The sequence below is a fragment of the Chrysochloris asiatica genome, unplaced genomic scaffold (genome assembly GCF_000296735.1).
Source record: "Chrysochloris asiatica unplaced genomic scaffold, ChrAsi1.0 scaffold00819, whole genome shotgun sequence".
In the NCBI taxonomy this organism is placed as follows: Eukaryota; Metazoa; Chordata; class Mammalia; order Afrosoricida; family Chrysochloridae; genus Chrysochloris; species Chrysochloris asiatica.
Genome location: NW_006409337.1, coordinates 56,549 through 74,033, shown reverse-complemented (window position 1 = coordinate 74,033; position 17,485 = coordinate 56,549). Strand labels below are relative to the sequence as shown.

General features: G+C 47.2%; 1 protein-coding gene across 1 annotated transcript in view; it reads right to left on the bottom strand.

Annotated features, from left to right (window-relative positions):
- Positions 1–7,756: 7,756 nt before the first annotated feature.
- The window catches only part of LOC102812280 (transmembrane protein 185A-like), a 36,430-nt gene continuing 26,701 nt past the window's right edge, over positions 7,757–17,485 (bottom strand). The window contains exons 5-7 of the mRNA XM_006877998.1: positions 9,948–10,124; positions 9,357–9,480; positions 7,757–8,186 (exon numbers count right to left, since the gene is read on the bottom strand). Of these exons, the coding sequence (XP_006878060.1) occupies positions 7,942–8,186; positions 9,357–9,480; positions 9,948–10,124 (546 nt within the window). The 3' untranslated portion in view covers positions 7,757–7,941. The remainder of the gene's footprint in view (positions 8,187–9,356; positions 9,481–9,947; positions 10,125–17,485) is intronic.

Sequence of the window (17,485 nt, the reverse complement as noted above, 5' to 3'; positions counted from 1 at the left end):
CAGCCACAACTCTGACAGTGACTGTCTCCAGGCTGCAGGCTAGATACCAGACAGGGAGCTCTAGTTCTTCTCTGGGCAGCAGATAGAGACCCCCCCTCCCCCACCCCGCCCAGCCTCCCAGCCCTGCCTGAATCATGGCTCATGACAGGAGATGGATTGTCAGAGAAGGAAAACACCTTTCTATCAGCTGACATCAACCAGCTAGACTTTGACTTAGGAAACCTTACACGATAAAAGCTGAATTTTCCTCATGGAGGAGGCTGAGCAGTGTGATTTGGCTTGCCTTGTGAGAGGATCACTCTGTGGAGCGTGTGGAGCCCCCTCCATGGCCCTAGAAACAGTCATGTTGTCTCCTGACAGCTGAGCTCCCTGACATGAAGTAGTGGGCAATGACGCTGCTTCCTGACAGCCCTGCCCAGTGTCTTCCAGGGCTGGCAGAATGGCTTGGGCGTGCTGGGGGCTCTCGCTGTTCTGTTGCTAGGGGTCCCCACTGTGTTCCCTCAGGCCCTCCCTTAAGTGAGCTCTGCATTCTGTGCCTTTTTTTGCCCGGGGGCAGGGATGGAAATCTCCCCAATAAGCATCTCCCCACTGGGTGCTGACTGTTGTCAGTAAGTCCTGGAGTGTTATCTGCACCCCTCTGATTCCTGGACCACTGCCATCAACCCCATAACCCATGGCATGCCTCTGCATACTGTGGGCAGAGGCCAGTGGTCCAAATGGCCCTGTTAACAAGTGGGGGCAAACCTGACCTCTGCACAGTGCCCATGCTTGTCCCCTCTGCCCATTCCTGGCTTCAGACGCCCACCATCAGCCCATGTCCAGGTTGGGTTGTGCCATGTGCCACAGGGGAAACACTAGAGGGTGAAGCAGGGCCCCTGGAGCTGGAGATGCTAGGCCGTTTTTGGAGTACTAACCCTCTTGAGGTCCTGCCGGCCTTTTCTGTAATACCCCCACCCTGCTGTGTGTGAGGTCTGTGTGTGTTTATGTTGGGGAGGTTCCTTGTCCTCTGTGTGTGGTGAACTTGGTCCTGCCATTGCAGTTTGCAGTTGGCCAGAAATCATCTTCTGTAGCTTCTTTCTGAAGTGGAATCATTACCATATATACACCGAATGCTGCATCTGTTTTCCCTTTTCTCTCTGAATGCCTCTCATCATGGATGGTTAGTCTCACACCTTAATAATGCGTTAACCAGGTGTTAACACCTTTGTTGTTGTTAGGTGCCATTGAGTTGGTAGCAAATGTTATTGACCCTAAGCACAAACACTGCCTGGTGCTGGGTCAGCCTTGCAATCTTTGCTACATGTGAGTCCATTGCTGCTGTCACTGTGCCAATCCATCTCATTGGGGACCTTCCTCGTTTTCTTCAACCCTCCACTTCACGGACAGGTCCCTTCTGATATTATCTCCAAAGTATGAGAGACAAAGTCTGGCCATCCGGCTTCCAAGGAGCACTCTGGCCATACTTCTTCCAGCACAGTTTGTTCTTTTGGCAGTCCAGGGGTGACTCTGCTTGTATTTAAAATACCTGTGGCATAGCTTCCAGAATCACAGCAATACACAAACCCTAACTTTACCTGACAGACGAGTGGTGGAGTCGTTTCCTAGAACTGCTGTAGAAATTACCATGAAGTTGACGGCTCAAAAGCAGTTGAAATGTACCTGCTCACAGTTTGGAGATCAGAAGTCTGAAATCAATGTTTTCCAGGCCTTGCTTTCTCCCAAGGCTCTAAGGGAAGATCTTTTGTCTCTCCCAGCTTCTGGTAGACCCAGGTGTTCATTGACTTGAAGGCTTGTCTTTACTTCATTTACTTGAAGGCTTGTCTGAACCTAACTTCTTCAAAACCCTCATTTCTTCTTTAAAACCCTTATTTCCAAACAAGATCATAGGCATAGGTATGAGTGAGGGCTTAGGACTTCCAACTGCCTTTTTGGATTACTTTCTCATTTTGGGTATGGGGGAGGAGACTTAGTTTGGGGATTATGGCAAGGCCTAGGTTAGGCCTAGGACTTCATTCGTTAGGGTTGTGGTCAGGACTAGGGTTAGTGTGAATGATGAAGGTCGGGCAGGCCTACCAGTAAGACTTGGTCTGATGTTAGGCTTACAGTTAGGTTTGTTTATATAAAATTTACTTACTTTTCTTCAAATCTGATTTCCTCTTCATGTGGAACTTCTGTGACTACATTATTCTTTTTATGTTTTTGTGTTCTTGTGGCTGTTGCCTGGTCCTCTTGCTGTTCTGTTAGCCTTTGCATACTTCTATATCTGGATTGTGTCTGTGTGATATCGGCATGTAGGTTTGTCTTAGGTTATTGGCTGCTGTTGCTTTTCTGTCCAAATAACTGTCGTTAGTATTTTATTGTAAGGTTGCTCTGGTCTTTAAACATTCTATTAATTTCTGTTTCTCTGAAAATGACCTAGTTTCGATGGGCAGTTTTGCTGGAAACAGGATTTGGGGATGTTTTGTCTTTTTTTTCAGAGTTTTATAGCTGTCATTGCATTATCTTGTCTACATGGTTTCTGTTGAGAAATCATAGCTTAGTCTTAGTTCTCCATTCTAAGTAACTTTTCATTTTCCCTGAGGTGTTCTCAGGATTCTTTCCTTAACTTTGGTTTTGAAAAGTACCATTGGAATATGTTGTGGTATTGTTCTTTTGATGGGGTATCCTGATTGGAGTTCACTTAACTTATTGAATGGCTAACTTCTCATGTTTCATATTGTGTCGTTAAGTGCTGTGAAGTCAGTTTCGACTCACAGTGACCCAGTCTAGGGTTTCTGAGGAACAGCTGGTGAGTGTGCATCGCTGACCTTGTGGTTTAAACAGGCAGTGCATTAACCTATAGCTTTATGCCAACAAGTCTTAGACAATATTATCTAGGTGGGCTGTGTGTGTGTGTGTGCGCGTGTTTTTCTGTTCTGGAATTCCTATCACATGTATGTTGTCCCTCTTGATAGTGTTCCACATAAACTGGAGGCTTTCTTTACATTTTTAGATTCGTTTTTGTAATTGTTTCTCTAGCAGATGAGTTTTGAGTTGTTTCTTCAAACTCAGTAATTTGACTTTCCATCCATTCCATTTTATGTCTTTGCTCTCCTCTCTTAGTAACCCGTCATCACTTCCTTAAACCAAGGTCCTCACTTTAACGAGACCCCCAGAATGTGTTCCAGTGGGGTCTCCAATGTCTCAAGTGGGGAAGTCTCTTTAGTCTTTCATTAAGGTCCTCCCCTTGAGTCCTACCATGGCCTGGACCCCTTCCCTCTGAGGATGGAGACTGTTGGAACACACCACTCCACGCCTTTCTGACATCAAGGGGTGGAATTGAGGGGTATCTCGAGTTCACAGGGCTGAAGGCAGGAGGATTCCTCTGGTACCTCTGTTCTGAGATCCAGGGATCCAGGTGGCCCTTCAGACCTGCCCTGCCCCCGCCCCCATCCCAGTTCCCTGGTCAAATTGATGTGAAGTTGCAGCCTTGGAGTAATTCCAAGGTCTCTAGTTGAGAGGAATCCTGTAGAAACCTCTGTGTTGTGGCATCAGTGGTCCTCATCTAGGTGGAAATTCCTGACATCAGTCTCACTGCTCTGACTCCCCAGTCCCCCAAGGATCTCCCAGGTCTATTATTGGGGGTAGAGCAGTTTGCGAGTGTAGTGGGGAGAGGCAATCACTCCATCTGGTATGCGGCCCCCGGCCCCCGGCCCCCTAGTGACTACAAGATATTCATTTTAACTCCTTACAGCTTGCTGAGACTACTGAGAAGGAAGTGGTGGGGCAAAGCGTCTCTGACAGCCTTGCCCAGGATCTGAGGGCTGAAAGCAGGGGCTGGGCAAGACTAGGGCAGACTCTGTTCTGGAGCTGGGGGTCCCCTCAATTTTCCCACCTTGGCTCTGGAAGAGTCTGGAACCCCACATATGGCCACCCTCACCTGTGGTCTCCCAGGGCTGATCCCAGGAGCATGCTTTGGTGTGGCCCCTCTGTCTGTAGTTGGTGGTTGCTGAGTTCTCTCTCAGGATGTTCACTTTGCCTCCTGGCATTCCCTCTGTTGGGACACCTCATTGCGTTGATCTGAGTCTGGTCCCTTGGACCAACAACCTGGAATCACAATCTGCAAATCCTCATTCACTGAAGGGCAGGCAGGGGGGGCCAGCCAAGTTTGGCCCATCAGCCCTCTTTAGGTTCCTCACATTGCAGACTTGCAGGTACAAGGTCCTCTCCCCTCTGTTGACCTCAAGCTGGCTCCCTCAGACCAAGACCCCACGACCCTGAAAACCCTAAGTAACAAGTGAAGGTAGGATTGCTCAGCTAAACAGCTCTGATGGGGTCTGAGTGTGAATTGATAGCAGGGCCGAACTGGGTTCTGTGGGTTCCCATGAGCTAGAGTCCACAGGCCCTTCATGGCTTCCTCAGGACTCTCCCTCCTGGGACCAACTTCCAAATCTAGGAGAGTGCCACCTTGGGGTCTTGGACCTTGGGCTCCCCAGTCACCAGATTTCAGAGGTCCTTCTGCTCCTTAGGACACAGCCCTCTCCAGAAGTAACGTGATCTATTCCACTCCACAAGCACCAGAAGCAACTCAGTCAGAAGTCTTTGTCTCTAGGATGTTTTCTCTGAAGGGTGGCAAAGTCACATCCTTCTAGGAAAAAGCCCCAGCAGGGTGGGAGCAGCTTCTCATGACTCCTCTCCACAGAAACGTGAAGGGCTCAGCAGAGACCCTGGGCACCTGCACACCTGGATCAGAGGGGGGGGGGCGCTGGGATTGGGCAGGTGCCAGTCTTTTCATACAGTGAGAACTGATCTTTCATCCTGGGTCACATGAAGACAAGGTCATATAAAGGTGCCGACATGGCACGGAATTGTGTCCGCATAGCCAGGAGTCCCTGTCATCAGATGTGCCAAGGTCAGGGTTCTCAATGTGCCTAGCATTTTACAGATGACCCTCTACTGAGTGGACATGGGCGGCCTGTGGGGCTCCAACACATCCATAAAGTACCTGAGTATCTCCCAGAGGCCTGTGTAATGCCGGGGCTCCGTTATGATGTACTTCCTTCTACCAGGCAAGCAGATGATCGATACCTTAGGAGGCTTCTCAAGTCAGAGACAGACAAGTGACAGAGACAAGGGGCATCCCTCAGACAGGTGGCCACTCATTTCCTGGTGTTTATATTGGCCTGCACCTTCCAGGGGAGATGGTGCTGAAGGAGATCTCGGCATGTTGGGCTGGGAACACGGTTCCAGAACAGCTTTGGAAGGTGCGGTGATACTCTTGTCTTCAGCTTCACGAGAAGCTCAGGGAGTCTCTTTTAAAGTAGGGACACCTGTAGAAGTGTCACTAAGACCCCAACATGGGAAAGGAAGAGTAGTGACTGTGATGCCACACAAGGACCAGCAGCAGAGATGACAAGTCCAGCCCCCTGAGCAGTGTCACAAAGGCCACAGTGCCTGATGGGGGCTGGAGACTTGGCCGTTAATCCTCAGCAGTCCCCACCCTGTGATGGGCATTTCTGGTCATTTACCTGTCTGTGTCCAAACACAAACACCTTCCTGGTATCAGGCCAGCTGTCTATGAACCAAAGTTCCTTCATTTTAGCCCTTCCCCTCTGCCCATGGGCTCCACATGCACAGTTTAATGCAAGGCATGTAAGCCCAGGTCCCCCTGTCTTCCATTTACACGGCATCACCTGTCCCTGGGATGAGGGTCTGAGGAAGACTGACCCCATGATGGATGCTGCCTCTGTATCCTAATGCCTGTGGAAGGAACACAAGCTTGTGCCATCATCACTGGGTACTACCAATTGTTTGCTGATTGTTCCTCTGACCTCAGTTTGCACACACATACACACATATGGGGGCACACGTCCCCAATGACTGCGTACAAATCTAGGCAGTGAGACTGTGGACTGACTTCCTGCCATGCTCCGAGTTGACTCGGCATCACTGACCCAGGCTGACTCATGCTCTCTCAAACTGTGGGGGAGAATCAAGGTTCTCACTCGGAAGGCCCATTCCACACAGCATCGCCTCAGGAGTGTTACTGAACCTCTCTGAGCCTCAGTCTCCTCACGGGGAGACAGTTGCAGCACCTGCCCTAGAGGACTGCAAGCTTTCACTGAGAACCACCCAGGGAGCAAGGCACCTAGCAGTAAGTCATAGCTGCTGCTGTTGCTTCAAAGGTGTGGTGCTGGACAGCAAGGCTGGAATCCAGTAAGTACATCTTTGGCCTTGGTTAGTTACAGGATGTCATTTACAGCAAGCACTGGACCCCCTTGGGTGTCACTACAAATCATGTGCCCCCACTCCAGTAGAGTTCCCCTTCCTTGAAACGGCAGAGGTGGTGGGCAGAGCCAGACAGGCCTCACCGCAAATGGTGGTTTCAAGACCCTAAACCTTTGTTTGCTGAGCAGCACTGACCAAGTAAGCAGAAGGACTGCTGAGATTGATCCCATGGGAACCCAGCTTGGAACTCCTGGGACCCTCGTTTGAGGTTCATGAGCTGCAGTCAAGATCACATGGCAAAGGTGGAATCTTGGTGTCATCCTCTACTGTCCTTGCATCCACTTAGCCTGAATTTGCATGCCCACCAGGTCTTAAGGGTTTTCCCCAACCGCAACCCCACCCACCTGGGCTGTCTGTGCAGCTAGAGGTGCCCTCTGATGCCAGCCGAGCCCATGCTGTGAGCCCTGGACCATCTGGATAACAAGCTCTGCACGGTGCACGTTGAAAACCAGCAACCACTTTATTGAACAGCTTGGGCAGCCAAAGCTGAGCGCTCCACTGAACTTCACACACACCACACGGGCAAGGCCACACTGCCCGTACCCTGCTTGCAGAGAGGATTTTTTGCAGGCCAGTGCCAGGGCAGGAGCTGTGTGCAGGACTCCACCGTAGCCCAGATAACACAACCCAGGAGTGGTGTGCTCGCACCATCCTGTGTGCTTCCCTTGGCTCCTCTCTGCCTCCTCTAGAGGATGCCTCCTGGATCTGCTAGCTGTAAGTACTGGCCTCTTCTTCCCTCTGAGCTATGGCTGTGCCAGCAGTGCTTACAGAAACTGTTCTCAGAGTGAAAACATCAGGACCCAGACTACATTTCTCTTGTTACTGAAGACAAAAACCTCACCATGATTCTGCTGGCCAGCTTTGGTCTCAGCCACTTTGCATGGGTACAGTTTCAAGTAGTGATTTGTTGTATTTGGCTAGCCCTTGCTCCCGAGCCTTTGTAAAACTGGGACCGTTTCTTTCTCATGACATTTGTCCTGGCAGTCACAGCTACTCTGTCCCAGGAGAATCTCTAGTAAGTGAATGGCCTTGTCCGGTGAAGTCCAGGTGTGTAAAAAAATACTTTCACAGAATATACTGTCTAGACTGGGATCGCACACTGTGTGTCTCAATGCTAAAATATTGTATAAATACTATACAGGTATAGAGTCTCTCCTTGACAAAGGTCTCGCCATGGAGGGCACTGGAAACAAGGCCTGAATGGCATCCAAACCAGGGGTCGATGGAGACATGTGAAGAGGTCCTATTGATGACCACCTTCCCAGAAGTGTGAGCCACACATCATGGCTTACATGCTTTGAAAACACTGTGAACCTGTTCGCATTTTACACAAGAGCCATGAAGACTCACTTTCTTGGGTCTGATTGGCCATCCCGCCAGGGGGAGGAACCAGTTCCTCAGGGCCATCTGGAAGTCAGTTTCTCCTGCTCTCTTGAAGGCCCATGCTTCTTTGAGCCAACTGCTTCTGATACCCCCCACACTGCATTGTCCTGTCCCCTCCGCCTCTGTGGCACATGGTGGGGAGTCATGGATAGGGGTTGAATGCAAACAAGGCATAAGATGACAGTCCCCGTAGATCCAGTTCCTGTTTTGGGTGGAGGGGGCCACAGAGGCAGAGGTCTGGGGGAAGTGTGTGTCTGGTCCACTGATGTTCTCTCCTGGTAAGAAGGAACTTTAGTCTGGCATTTCAATATTTAACTTGGGAGGGGGAAGCACATATTTCCCAGGGCTCTGTGTAATGACTACCCTGGCCTTCTTTCGAAACATAGGAGCAATTTTAGGAGGTTCTGGAATAGGAGTTTCTTCAGTTTCTTCATTATCTTCGTGATGGAGATCATATGAAATGTTTCCATATTCTCGTAAAAATGGGAAAATCTCAAGCAGAAACTGACAGAAATCTTTACGAATACCGAACCACCCTGAAATATAAGAAAGAACTTTTTACAAAACTAATTTTGACCAAGTTTTACATACATTTTCTTTCCTGAAGGTGAAGTGGTGCTTGCATACAGCCAGGCTTTACTCTGTCTGATGTCCAAGAATCAGGACTAAGCCAGTGCCTCTAAGGGGCTGAGACAAGCACTCCCGCTTCAAAACCCAGAAACCAACTTAGTGCCATCCCTAATCGGACAGAGCAGAAGTGCACCTTAGGGTTTCTGGGACTGACAATCCTTCTGGAAGCAGACAGCCTCATCTTTCTTCTGTGCTGTGAGGTTTGAACTGCCAACCCTCTGGTTAGTAGCCCAATGCCTAGCCCACTGAGCTGCCGGACCGCCTTACTCAGGGCTCTGTTGTTATTAAGGTCCGGTGAGCGGTTCCAACTCATAGCAACTCTGTATAGGGTTTCTGAGAAGTGGCTGGTGGGGTTGAACTGCAAGTTTTGAAGATTAGCAGTCTAGTGTTTATCCTACAGCACCATACCAGGTCTTCATGCTCACACCTCTTGTTGTTGCTAAGTGCCATGGAGTCGGTTCAAACCGACCTGGAGGGTTAGTGCGGTGTCCTAGTAAGGTTCAGGGACTATGAGGCCATCCTCGAAGCATTCCTGGTCACCACACTCAGAATGTCAGCCAAGGAGGAAACCTGCCACCCCCAGGACAAAGGCAGAGGTCAGGCACGCATTGGTTGGGCTCATCCACTTCCGTGACCTCCAGGAATCCTGTCTTTCCTGTCAGCTCAGCGCTGGCTCTCCTGGTGCACAGCCAACAGGGACAGACTGGGTTGCAGTCTAGGCCCTTCCTCGCCCTCACTGCACTGCCTTCCCAAAGGGCAGTCTCTGGAGAGGAGCACCAAGCCGGGTGAGGAGAGGCACTATTAAAAGATCCTTTCAAATCAGCATAGCACACCTTGGGGCCAGAGAGGAAGAAAGAGCCAGCCAAGTACCCCCCCCAAGACTGACAGTGCTAGGGAAGGCTGCTGGTGGCCAAGGGAGAGCAGGCTGGCCATCAGAGACCCTTTCCTGGAAAACAACCTTCATTCAGAGCCGTCAGCCTTCTCCTTTGCTAGATGTGGACAGAGACACACATGTTCTCACACATACACACACGTCACACACCACACCCAAGGGCTTACGACTGCTGGCTACATACAGTGGTTTCCTCCCTTCTGTCCAAAGGTGGTTGCCATGAGAGTGATGAGCGAAAGCCACAGTGGGACGAAGATAGGTATACAGGAAAATGTGTTGTGACCATCCAGTTTGTGAACCAGCAGGATCTAAAGAGAGAATGAGACCAGGTCAGGGGGATATGACATGAGGAAGTGGTGAGAGGGAGGCTGCAGCCCAAGCCACACCAGCCGCCCCACCAGCCAAGGATACTATGCAATACAGGAGAACATGGCCACCCTCCTCTCACTGCCACATGCCTCTTCAGGGCTGCACTGCACACAGCAAAGTCCTTTTGCTGTTTGTTCCAAGGAGCAAATAGTGCCTGATGGACAGTTCTCCACAGAAGTAAAACACAAAGGAAAACTTTCCCTTTCAAACAGTCAAAGCAGCAATAAATATAGAAGTATCCTGGCTAAAAAAGGGTCCTTCTCATGGCCGGTTCCCACCCCCAGACGGGAAAGGCACTTCTATGCTTCCCGGGGGTCTCTGCGGGAGTCCACAGGCTCACTGGCTGTCCCAATATTCAGGTTGTTATGGGAGGTGAGGGTGGGGGTGGGGGTGGGGGAGTGCTCACCTCAAAAGTAAGCAGTGGCACAACGATCGTCATCCAGCTCAGGGCCATTGTTATGTGGGTCCTTCGTTGCTCCGCGATCACATCCATGGAGCGCAAGAACAAGACAGACCACACGATGTAGTAGAGGACAACCAGGCAGAGAAAGGACATGAGAATCCAGAGGGGGACACACACAACCTGAGGGGACAAGAGAGCCATCTCTGCAGTTTCCACCACAGCAGAAAGAGGTCTCTCCCACAAGACAGCACAAGTCTGAAGGAGGACACTGGGGGCCTGTGCTCAGGCATGTTTACCATCAGTCACTCGACCTCCCACTCTTTGTCAGGCCTTCTTGTTAGCCTCCCAGCTCCCAGAGGGCCAGAGCAATACTGCCACCCTGTGGGGACACACTCCTAGCCTCTGTCTTCACAGGCACTTGGCAACTGATCCGAGAAGCTGCTCCCTGGAAACCTCAGCTGCCCAGCTGTGTCTAGACCCCCTGCTAAGTGAAGATCAGTGCTGGGAGTCTTTGCTCCCCCTTCCATACAAGAGTCAAGGTGGACTCTGTAGGCTGCTATAGAACCAGACAGACCTTGGACAATATTCTCAGCTGTTCATTTTTCCTTTTATTATCCTACAGGAAAATTAATTTTTTGTGAGTACAGTTCTATTACTTTTAACACATGCATAGGATAGATACAGAATACTTCTATCACCCATCAAATCCCTGTGCTAGCCTTTATTTTGGCCATCTCCCCACCTGTAACCCCACTTTTGTCTTTTCTAGAATGCTACATAAATGGAGTTAGTCAGCGTGCAGCCGTGCCAGACTGGCCACTTGCATTGAGCTCAGCATGCCCATTGTGTGTATATTCATACTGTATGAAAGTATACTGCAGAGGGAGACTCTGATATACGGAAATACAGTTTGTTTACACAGTCACTGACTGAATGGTATTCGGGTTGATCCAGTTTGGGGCTGTCACAAATAAAGCTGCTACAATCTGTCATGTTTGGTTTTTTGTGTAAACCAAAGTTTTCATTTCCCTAGAATAAATACCCAAGATTGTTGGTCATATAGTATCTCTATACTTAATGCTTTAAGAAACTGACGGATTGTTTTCCAGATCTGCTACATCATGTTACAGCCTGACCAGCTGTGGTGTAGTGAATTATCTAATGTCTCTTCTAGCCATAGTCTGCAAGTCCCACCAAACGTTTCTGCCCTACTGGGTCTGGTTGACAGAAGGTGTGAGAAGATAGGCTGACATGATTCAGCTGTGGATACTGGCAGAGTTCATTGGAATTGTGAAAACTTGAATCTCTAGCATGGGTATAAAAATGAACCATCTCAGAAGCAGGAGGGAAGATCTCACTGCCATCAAAGAAGAGGAGCCAGAAATAGAGCATGTCCTTTGGACTCCAAGATCCCTGTACATTGAACCTTCTTGGCTCAGGCACATAAATCTTAAGACCAGAAGAGTGGCACAGGAGCAGCAGAGCCAAGAGTCAGAGCAGGAGACAGAGTGATGGGCTTCCCAGCCCACGGAGCAAGTAAAGCTGAATGACTTTGGGCAGGAGGTTTGCTTGCAGACTGGGGTGTCTCCAGGCACTGAACTGGAAGAACTAGGCTTGCTGATCTACAGAGCTAGAGCCAAATGCCTTCAGCTAGAAGCTTATGGCGGAATGGTGTACCTTATGGGCATTTATCATCATCCACAAAAGACCTTTAAAGTGTTGAAGAGCAAAGATGTAAGATTGAAGACTAAGGTGCGCCCGACCCAAGCCAAAAGAAGAAGTGCAGCCAGAGTGCTCCTTGGAGGACATGATGGCAAACTTCGTCTCTCATACTTTGAGCATATTGTCAGGAGGGACCAGTCACTGGAGAAGGATATCATGTTTGGTAAGGTGGAAATGGTCACAGAAAAAGAGGAAGACCGCCAGTGAGATGGGTTGGCAAAGTGGTAGCATTGATGGGCTCAAGCATGGCAACAATTGTGAGGTTGGCCCACGACCGGGCAGTGTTTCGTTCTGTTGTGCACAGGGTCACTATGAGTCGGTACCAACTCGATAGCACCTAACAACAAAAACAACAAAAGACCTCTGTAACAATAGCCAAGCAGAGGGAGGCCAGCCTGTGGACACAGAAGAGGAAAGGCTGTCCTGACTGGAACAACTGTGCCCTGAACATCTGTGACACGGCATTGGCACCTGTCAACTTCCCGAATAGATTATGGAAGCCAGTTGAGGAGTATGGAGATGTGTGGGAGGAATGAATAGGCCATATCTGGGTTCCAACCATCTATGACGTTTCCAGTGTCTACACTTTCTTACTAACAGTTGTTATTCTCTGTCTTTTTGATTCTAGGTATCCTTTTGTTGTTGGTAAGTGCTGTCAAGTTGATTCTGACTCACTGCAACCCTGTATAGGGTTTCTGTACAGGGAGCAGAAAGTCTCATGTTTCTCCCGTACAGCAGAAGGTGGGCTCAAACTGTGGACCTTGTGCTTTGCAGCCCAGTGCTTACTGTGTGTAGCCGCCACACTCCCCTAAGCATCCTTCTTGTTGTTAAGTGCTGTAGAATTGGTTCTGACTATTAGGGATCCAGTATAGGGTTTTGAAGAGTGGCTGGTGAGTTTGAACTGCTGACCTGGTAGTTCAAAACAACCTTTCAATATAGTGATTATCCTACAGCATTACAACAGGACTCTCTAGGCAGTCCTTCCTTTTTTCTCTCTTTCTTCAAGGTTGACAGGAGTCTATGGAGCGTGTTCAAACTCAGCCCATAGCTTCATTGCTGCCTTTCCCCCACTTCGACTCACATGTAGATCAATACAGTCACCAGTAAGCTTAGATGTCTGCTAGTGTGTTCACGAGGGAGGTTTGTCCTGAAGGGGTTCGACTGCTTGCCTCAATGACTCCCCACCGAACAGTTTGCTTGTTTCTTGTAATAGCCAAACAGACTGCCGTTGGTTTTTTCATGTTCATCCTTCTTTCAAGAAGTATCTTCTGTTCCTCTAGCTGTTCCAGGATGGTCTACATGGCATTCAAATGGGAATGTCCCACCTCAGAAGGTTCTGGATGGGGCTCAAGATTGCACCTAAGGTCCTATACACTACAAAGGCTCTTCAAGAAGCCTGTTTCACTGAGCAAGTTCTAGAACCCCTTTTAGGTATTCCAATCAGTTATAGGCGGAAGACGGGCTTACAAGCTTTCTGTAATCATTTTTCCTGATATTGCTTTCTATCACACTGAAGTGTCAATTTTACAATAGTAGGCAAGGGAAACCAATATCCATAAGACAGTTAAGCATCTTAATATTATTTCTTCTCTTTAACCCAATCAGGCTATGACTCAATCCCTTTACCACAGTCCTGTTGTTGCAAGGTTGAGCATACATCACTGTTTACCTCTGTCCCATTTAGTCCATGCAAACCTGCCTAAGTGACCCTTAGCTACCTTGTTCTTGTACCCTTCCCTGTTCTTGTGTATTGCCCTTTCCTTGTATATTGCCCTCCCAAACACCATACCTATAATGTGTCTATCTCCTAACCTGTGCTCTACTGTTCCCTCCCTCCCACCCCTGACAATTTTTTTCTTTTAGTATGGGTATCTTTTCTTAAGCTTTTATAATAATGATCTTATGCAATATTTGTCCTTTTATGACTAATAACACTCAGCATAATGTCTTCAAGGTGCATCCATGTTATGCGGTGGTTTGTAGCTGCATTGTTATTCTTCATGGTAGCATAATATTCCATTGTGTGTATGTACCACAGTTTGTTTATCCATTCTTCCACTGATGGGCACTTAGGCTGTCTCCATCTTTTTGCTATTTTGAATACAGCAGTGATAAACATTAGTGTACATATATCTACTCTTGTTCTGGCTCGTATTTGTTGTGGATATACACCAAGTAGAGGAATGCTGGATTTTAAGGTATTTCTATTTCCAACTTTCTGAGGAAGTATCACACTGTTTTCCAGAGTGGTAGGATCATTTTACATTCCCACCAGCAGTGTGGAAGGGTCCCAGTCTCTCCACATCCTCGCCAGCATTTATTGCCCTCTGCTTTTTTGAACTTCACTGTTATTGCTGGTGTGAGATACCTCATTGTTTTTTTATTTGCATCTCTCTAACAGCTAATGATCATGAACATTTCTTCATATGTTTGTTGGCTGCCTGAATGTCTTGCTTGGTGAAGTGTTTATTCATGTCCTGTGCCCATTTTTTAATTGGGTTATTTGTTGTTTTCTTGCAGAGGTGTTGTAGTTTATTGTAGATTTTAGAGAGTAGTCTCTTGTCTGATATGTCATTGCAAAAGCTTTTTTTTCCCACTCTGTGGGAAACTTTTGGTGAAATTTTTTGATGCACATAAGTTTCTAATTTTTAGTATGTCCCAATAATCTATTTTGTCTTCTTTTGTTTGTGCAATTCTTGCAACTGAATTTTATAGGGTGCGATTGTAGCTTGGCTATATGATCACAATTGCTGTCTCTTCTTGGGTAATGTAGGGAGAGAAATAGCCCCACCCAACCCCAAGGAAAAAAGGGGCACCAAAACAAAACAAAAAACAAATTGGACAGTAAAGTCTACAATTGCTACACACACACAATGTAACAAAATAGTAAGATTTTAATGCCCCCTTTTTAGCTTCTTGCTTTCAAGGCCACCTGAGAAATTTCAAGATGTTTGACCTTCTTCCTTTCTTGCCTCTCTCTCTTCTCAAGCCCTTTCAGGTGTTTCTACTAGTGGGAAACAGCCCAGGGCAGGCCAGAACTCTTTTGGAAGACGCTCCTGTTTTAAACTGTTCCTGTTGACTCCTCCCCCTTCTTCAACTCTGGGCCCAGTGGTCTTTACTGAGCAGATCCATGTGCGTGCGTAGTAGAACCCTCTGGGGGAGGGGGGGTGTCAAATCGCTCAGGCACCCCTCTAGTCACCAGAGTGGAGATGTGCAGATATAGAAAGATAAATGAACCCCCCAAAGTTGTTCAACATTATCTCTGCCCTTTATCTCAGACCTTTGCAATGGGAGTTCCCTCTTGCTCTTGTGTCTGCTTTGTTCTGCTTAAGATGGATGTACTGGGACTTGCTGGCTGCCACAATTCAGAAAACACCATTTTTCTTGCTTCTGCTATAAATCCTACTAGCAGTAAGCCTTCGATACTTATAAATATTCCTTTATATGTAGTTTGAGCTCTGGAAGCATCCCCTGAACTTGCTTTGTCCGGTATTCTGTGTTATCTACGTGCAGCCTTTCCCTAATCAGCTACCAAGCCTCTCCTACTGGCTAACGAACACTCCAACCTAAAGCCTTGCTTCCAACAGCAGCTGCACTAGCTGTCTTTCCTGGTGCAGTACTGTAAACCCCAAATCTTCCACTGCCCTCAAACAACTCCAGCGCCACTGCCTCTACCTTGGTCACCAGTCTTTCATTTTGTGGATGCCCACATTTTTAATTTTCTTTTTGTTTGTAGACCATACCAATATTGTTATTTCTGAGAACTTTTTAATTATCTCCAGATCCTAAAGGTTTTCTCCTGTATCTTTTTCTAAACATTTTGTAATTTCACCTTTTAATTTGTGGTTCCATTTTAACTTGGTGTCTGAGTTTCAATTCTCCTGATGAGCTAGTTTGTGCCTGTTGGTTTAGCTGAATGTTGGTTTATACATGGGCAGGTCCTTGTGTGCTGCTTGCTAAAGTGCTACAGCAGTTTTGGGATCAGACTGTAACTCACTGGAGTTCCGTTCTTAGGGAAATGGTAGTGACCTTACTTGCTGACTCCCTTGAACTTTGTGACAAATTTGTAGTCAGACTGCTGCATCTGCTAGAACTTGAGCAGTCGCTCTGTTCACTTCCTGAAAACAGTCACAATTCCAACCATATTTTTTTCCTGATTAGATCTTACACTACAACAGTGGTCTTATTCAGAGATGTTTCCTCCATGTCACAACAGAAAACCTTTTGAAACTCAGTTTTTTTGCTCCAGCTACACCCAGAAGCTGCATAGAAACAATCTTTTTGATTAAGAATGTATTGGATGAAGACTCATTAACAACCTGCGATATGCCGATGATACAACCTTGCTTGCTGAAAGTGAAGAGGACTTGAAACATTTACTGATGAAGATCAAAGAGCACAGCCTTTGATATGGATTACATCTTAATGTCAAGAAAACAAAAATCCTCACCACTGGACCAATAAGCAACATTCTTATCAATGGAGAAAAGATTGAAGTTGTCAAGGACTTCATTCTTCTTGGATCAACTATCAACACTCACGGAAGCAGCAGTCAAGAGATCAGACGACGTACTGCATTAGGCAAATCTGCTGCACAGGAACTTTTTAAAGTGTTGAAGAGCAAAGATGTCAGCTTGAGGACTAAGGTGCGCCTGACCCAAGCCATGGTATTTTCAATAACCTCATATGGATGTGAAAGCTGGACCATGAATAAGGAAGATCCTAGAAGAATTGATGCCTTTGAATTGTGGTGTTGGAGGAGAATACTAAAAGTGCCATGGACTTCCAAAAAAACCAATAGATTTTTGGAAGAAGTGCAGCCAGAGTGCACCTTGGAGGCCAAGATGGCTAAACTTCGTCTCTCATACTTTGGACATATTGTCAGGAGGGAACAGTTGCTGGAGAAGGATGTCATGCTGGGTAAGATGGAGGGTCAGACAAAAAGAGGAAGACCCCCAACGAGATGGATTGGCCAGGTGGCATCATTGGTGGTGTCAAGTGTGGCAGCGGTAGTGAGGTTGGCCCAGGATCGGACATTGTTTCGTTCTGCTGTGCATGGGGTCGCTGGGTCAGTTCCGACTTGATGGACAACAACATCGAAGACTTTGGACAGAAGTTATCAATCTTGCCTTTATTAATTATGGAGGCTACTTATACGCCTGTATTTTTTCCCAGGGCCCTCAATGACTATTTTCTTTTTTTTACTATATTTTTCACTTTTTAATTTTTTATAAGCATAAACCATGTTCACTACAGAAGATTCCTTACATGATACAGTATATTACACATTACATGATTCCATTCATGTGACATGTACAGAAGAGGGAAATCTATAGGAGACAGAAAGTAGATAAGTGGCTACCTATGGCTGAGTGAAGGGAGAGGGGTGACAGAATTTCTTTGGGGGAGAGATGAAAATGTTCTAGAAATGACTGTGTGGATAGTTATACTATCTGTAAAGATACTTAAAATCACAAAACTGTACACTTTAAATGGGTGAATTGTATGCTATTGAATGATATCCCAATAAAATTGTTAAAAATAGAAATTCAACAGAATAAAACCGGGAAGGGCACATAAATCTACAGGGGAGAAAAATCATGAGTACAACTTACACCCCAGAGGTAATATAACTTCTGCCTTTGTTCTCAATCTTCTTTTGATGCATTTTGTTGTTGTTTAGTACCGCCAAGTCGGTTCCAATTCATAGTGAGCCTGTGTAGGGTTTCTGAGAAGCAGCTGGTGGATTTGAACTGCTGACCTTGCATTTCAAACTGACCTTGCAGTCTAGTGCTTACGCTACAGTGCTAATAGCTGAC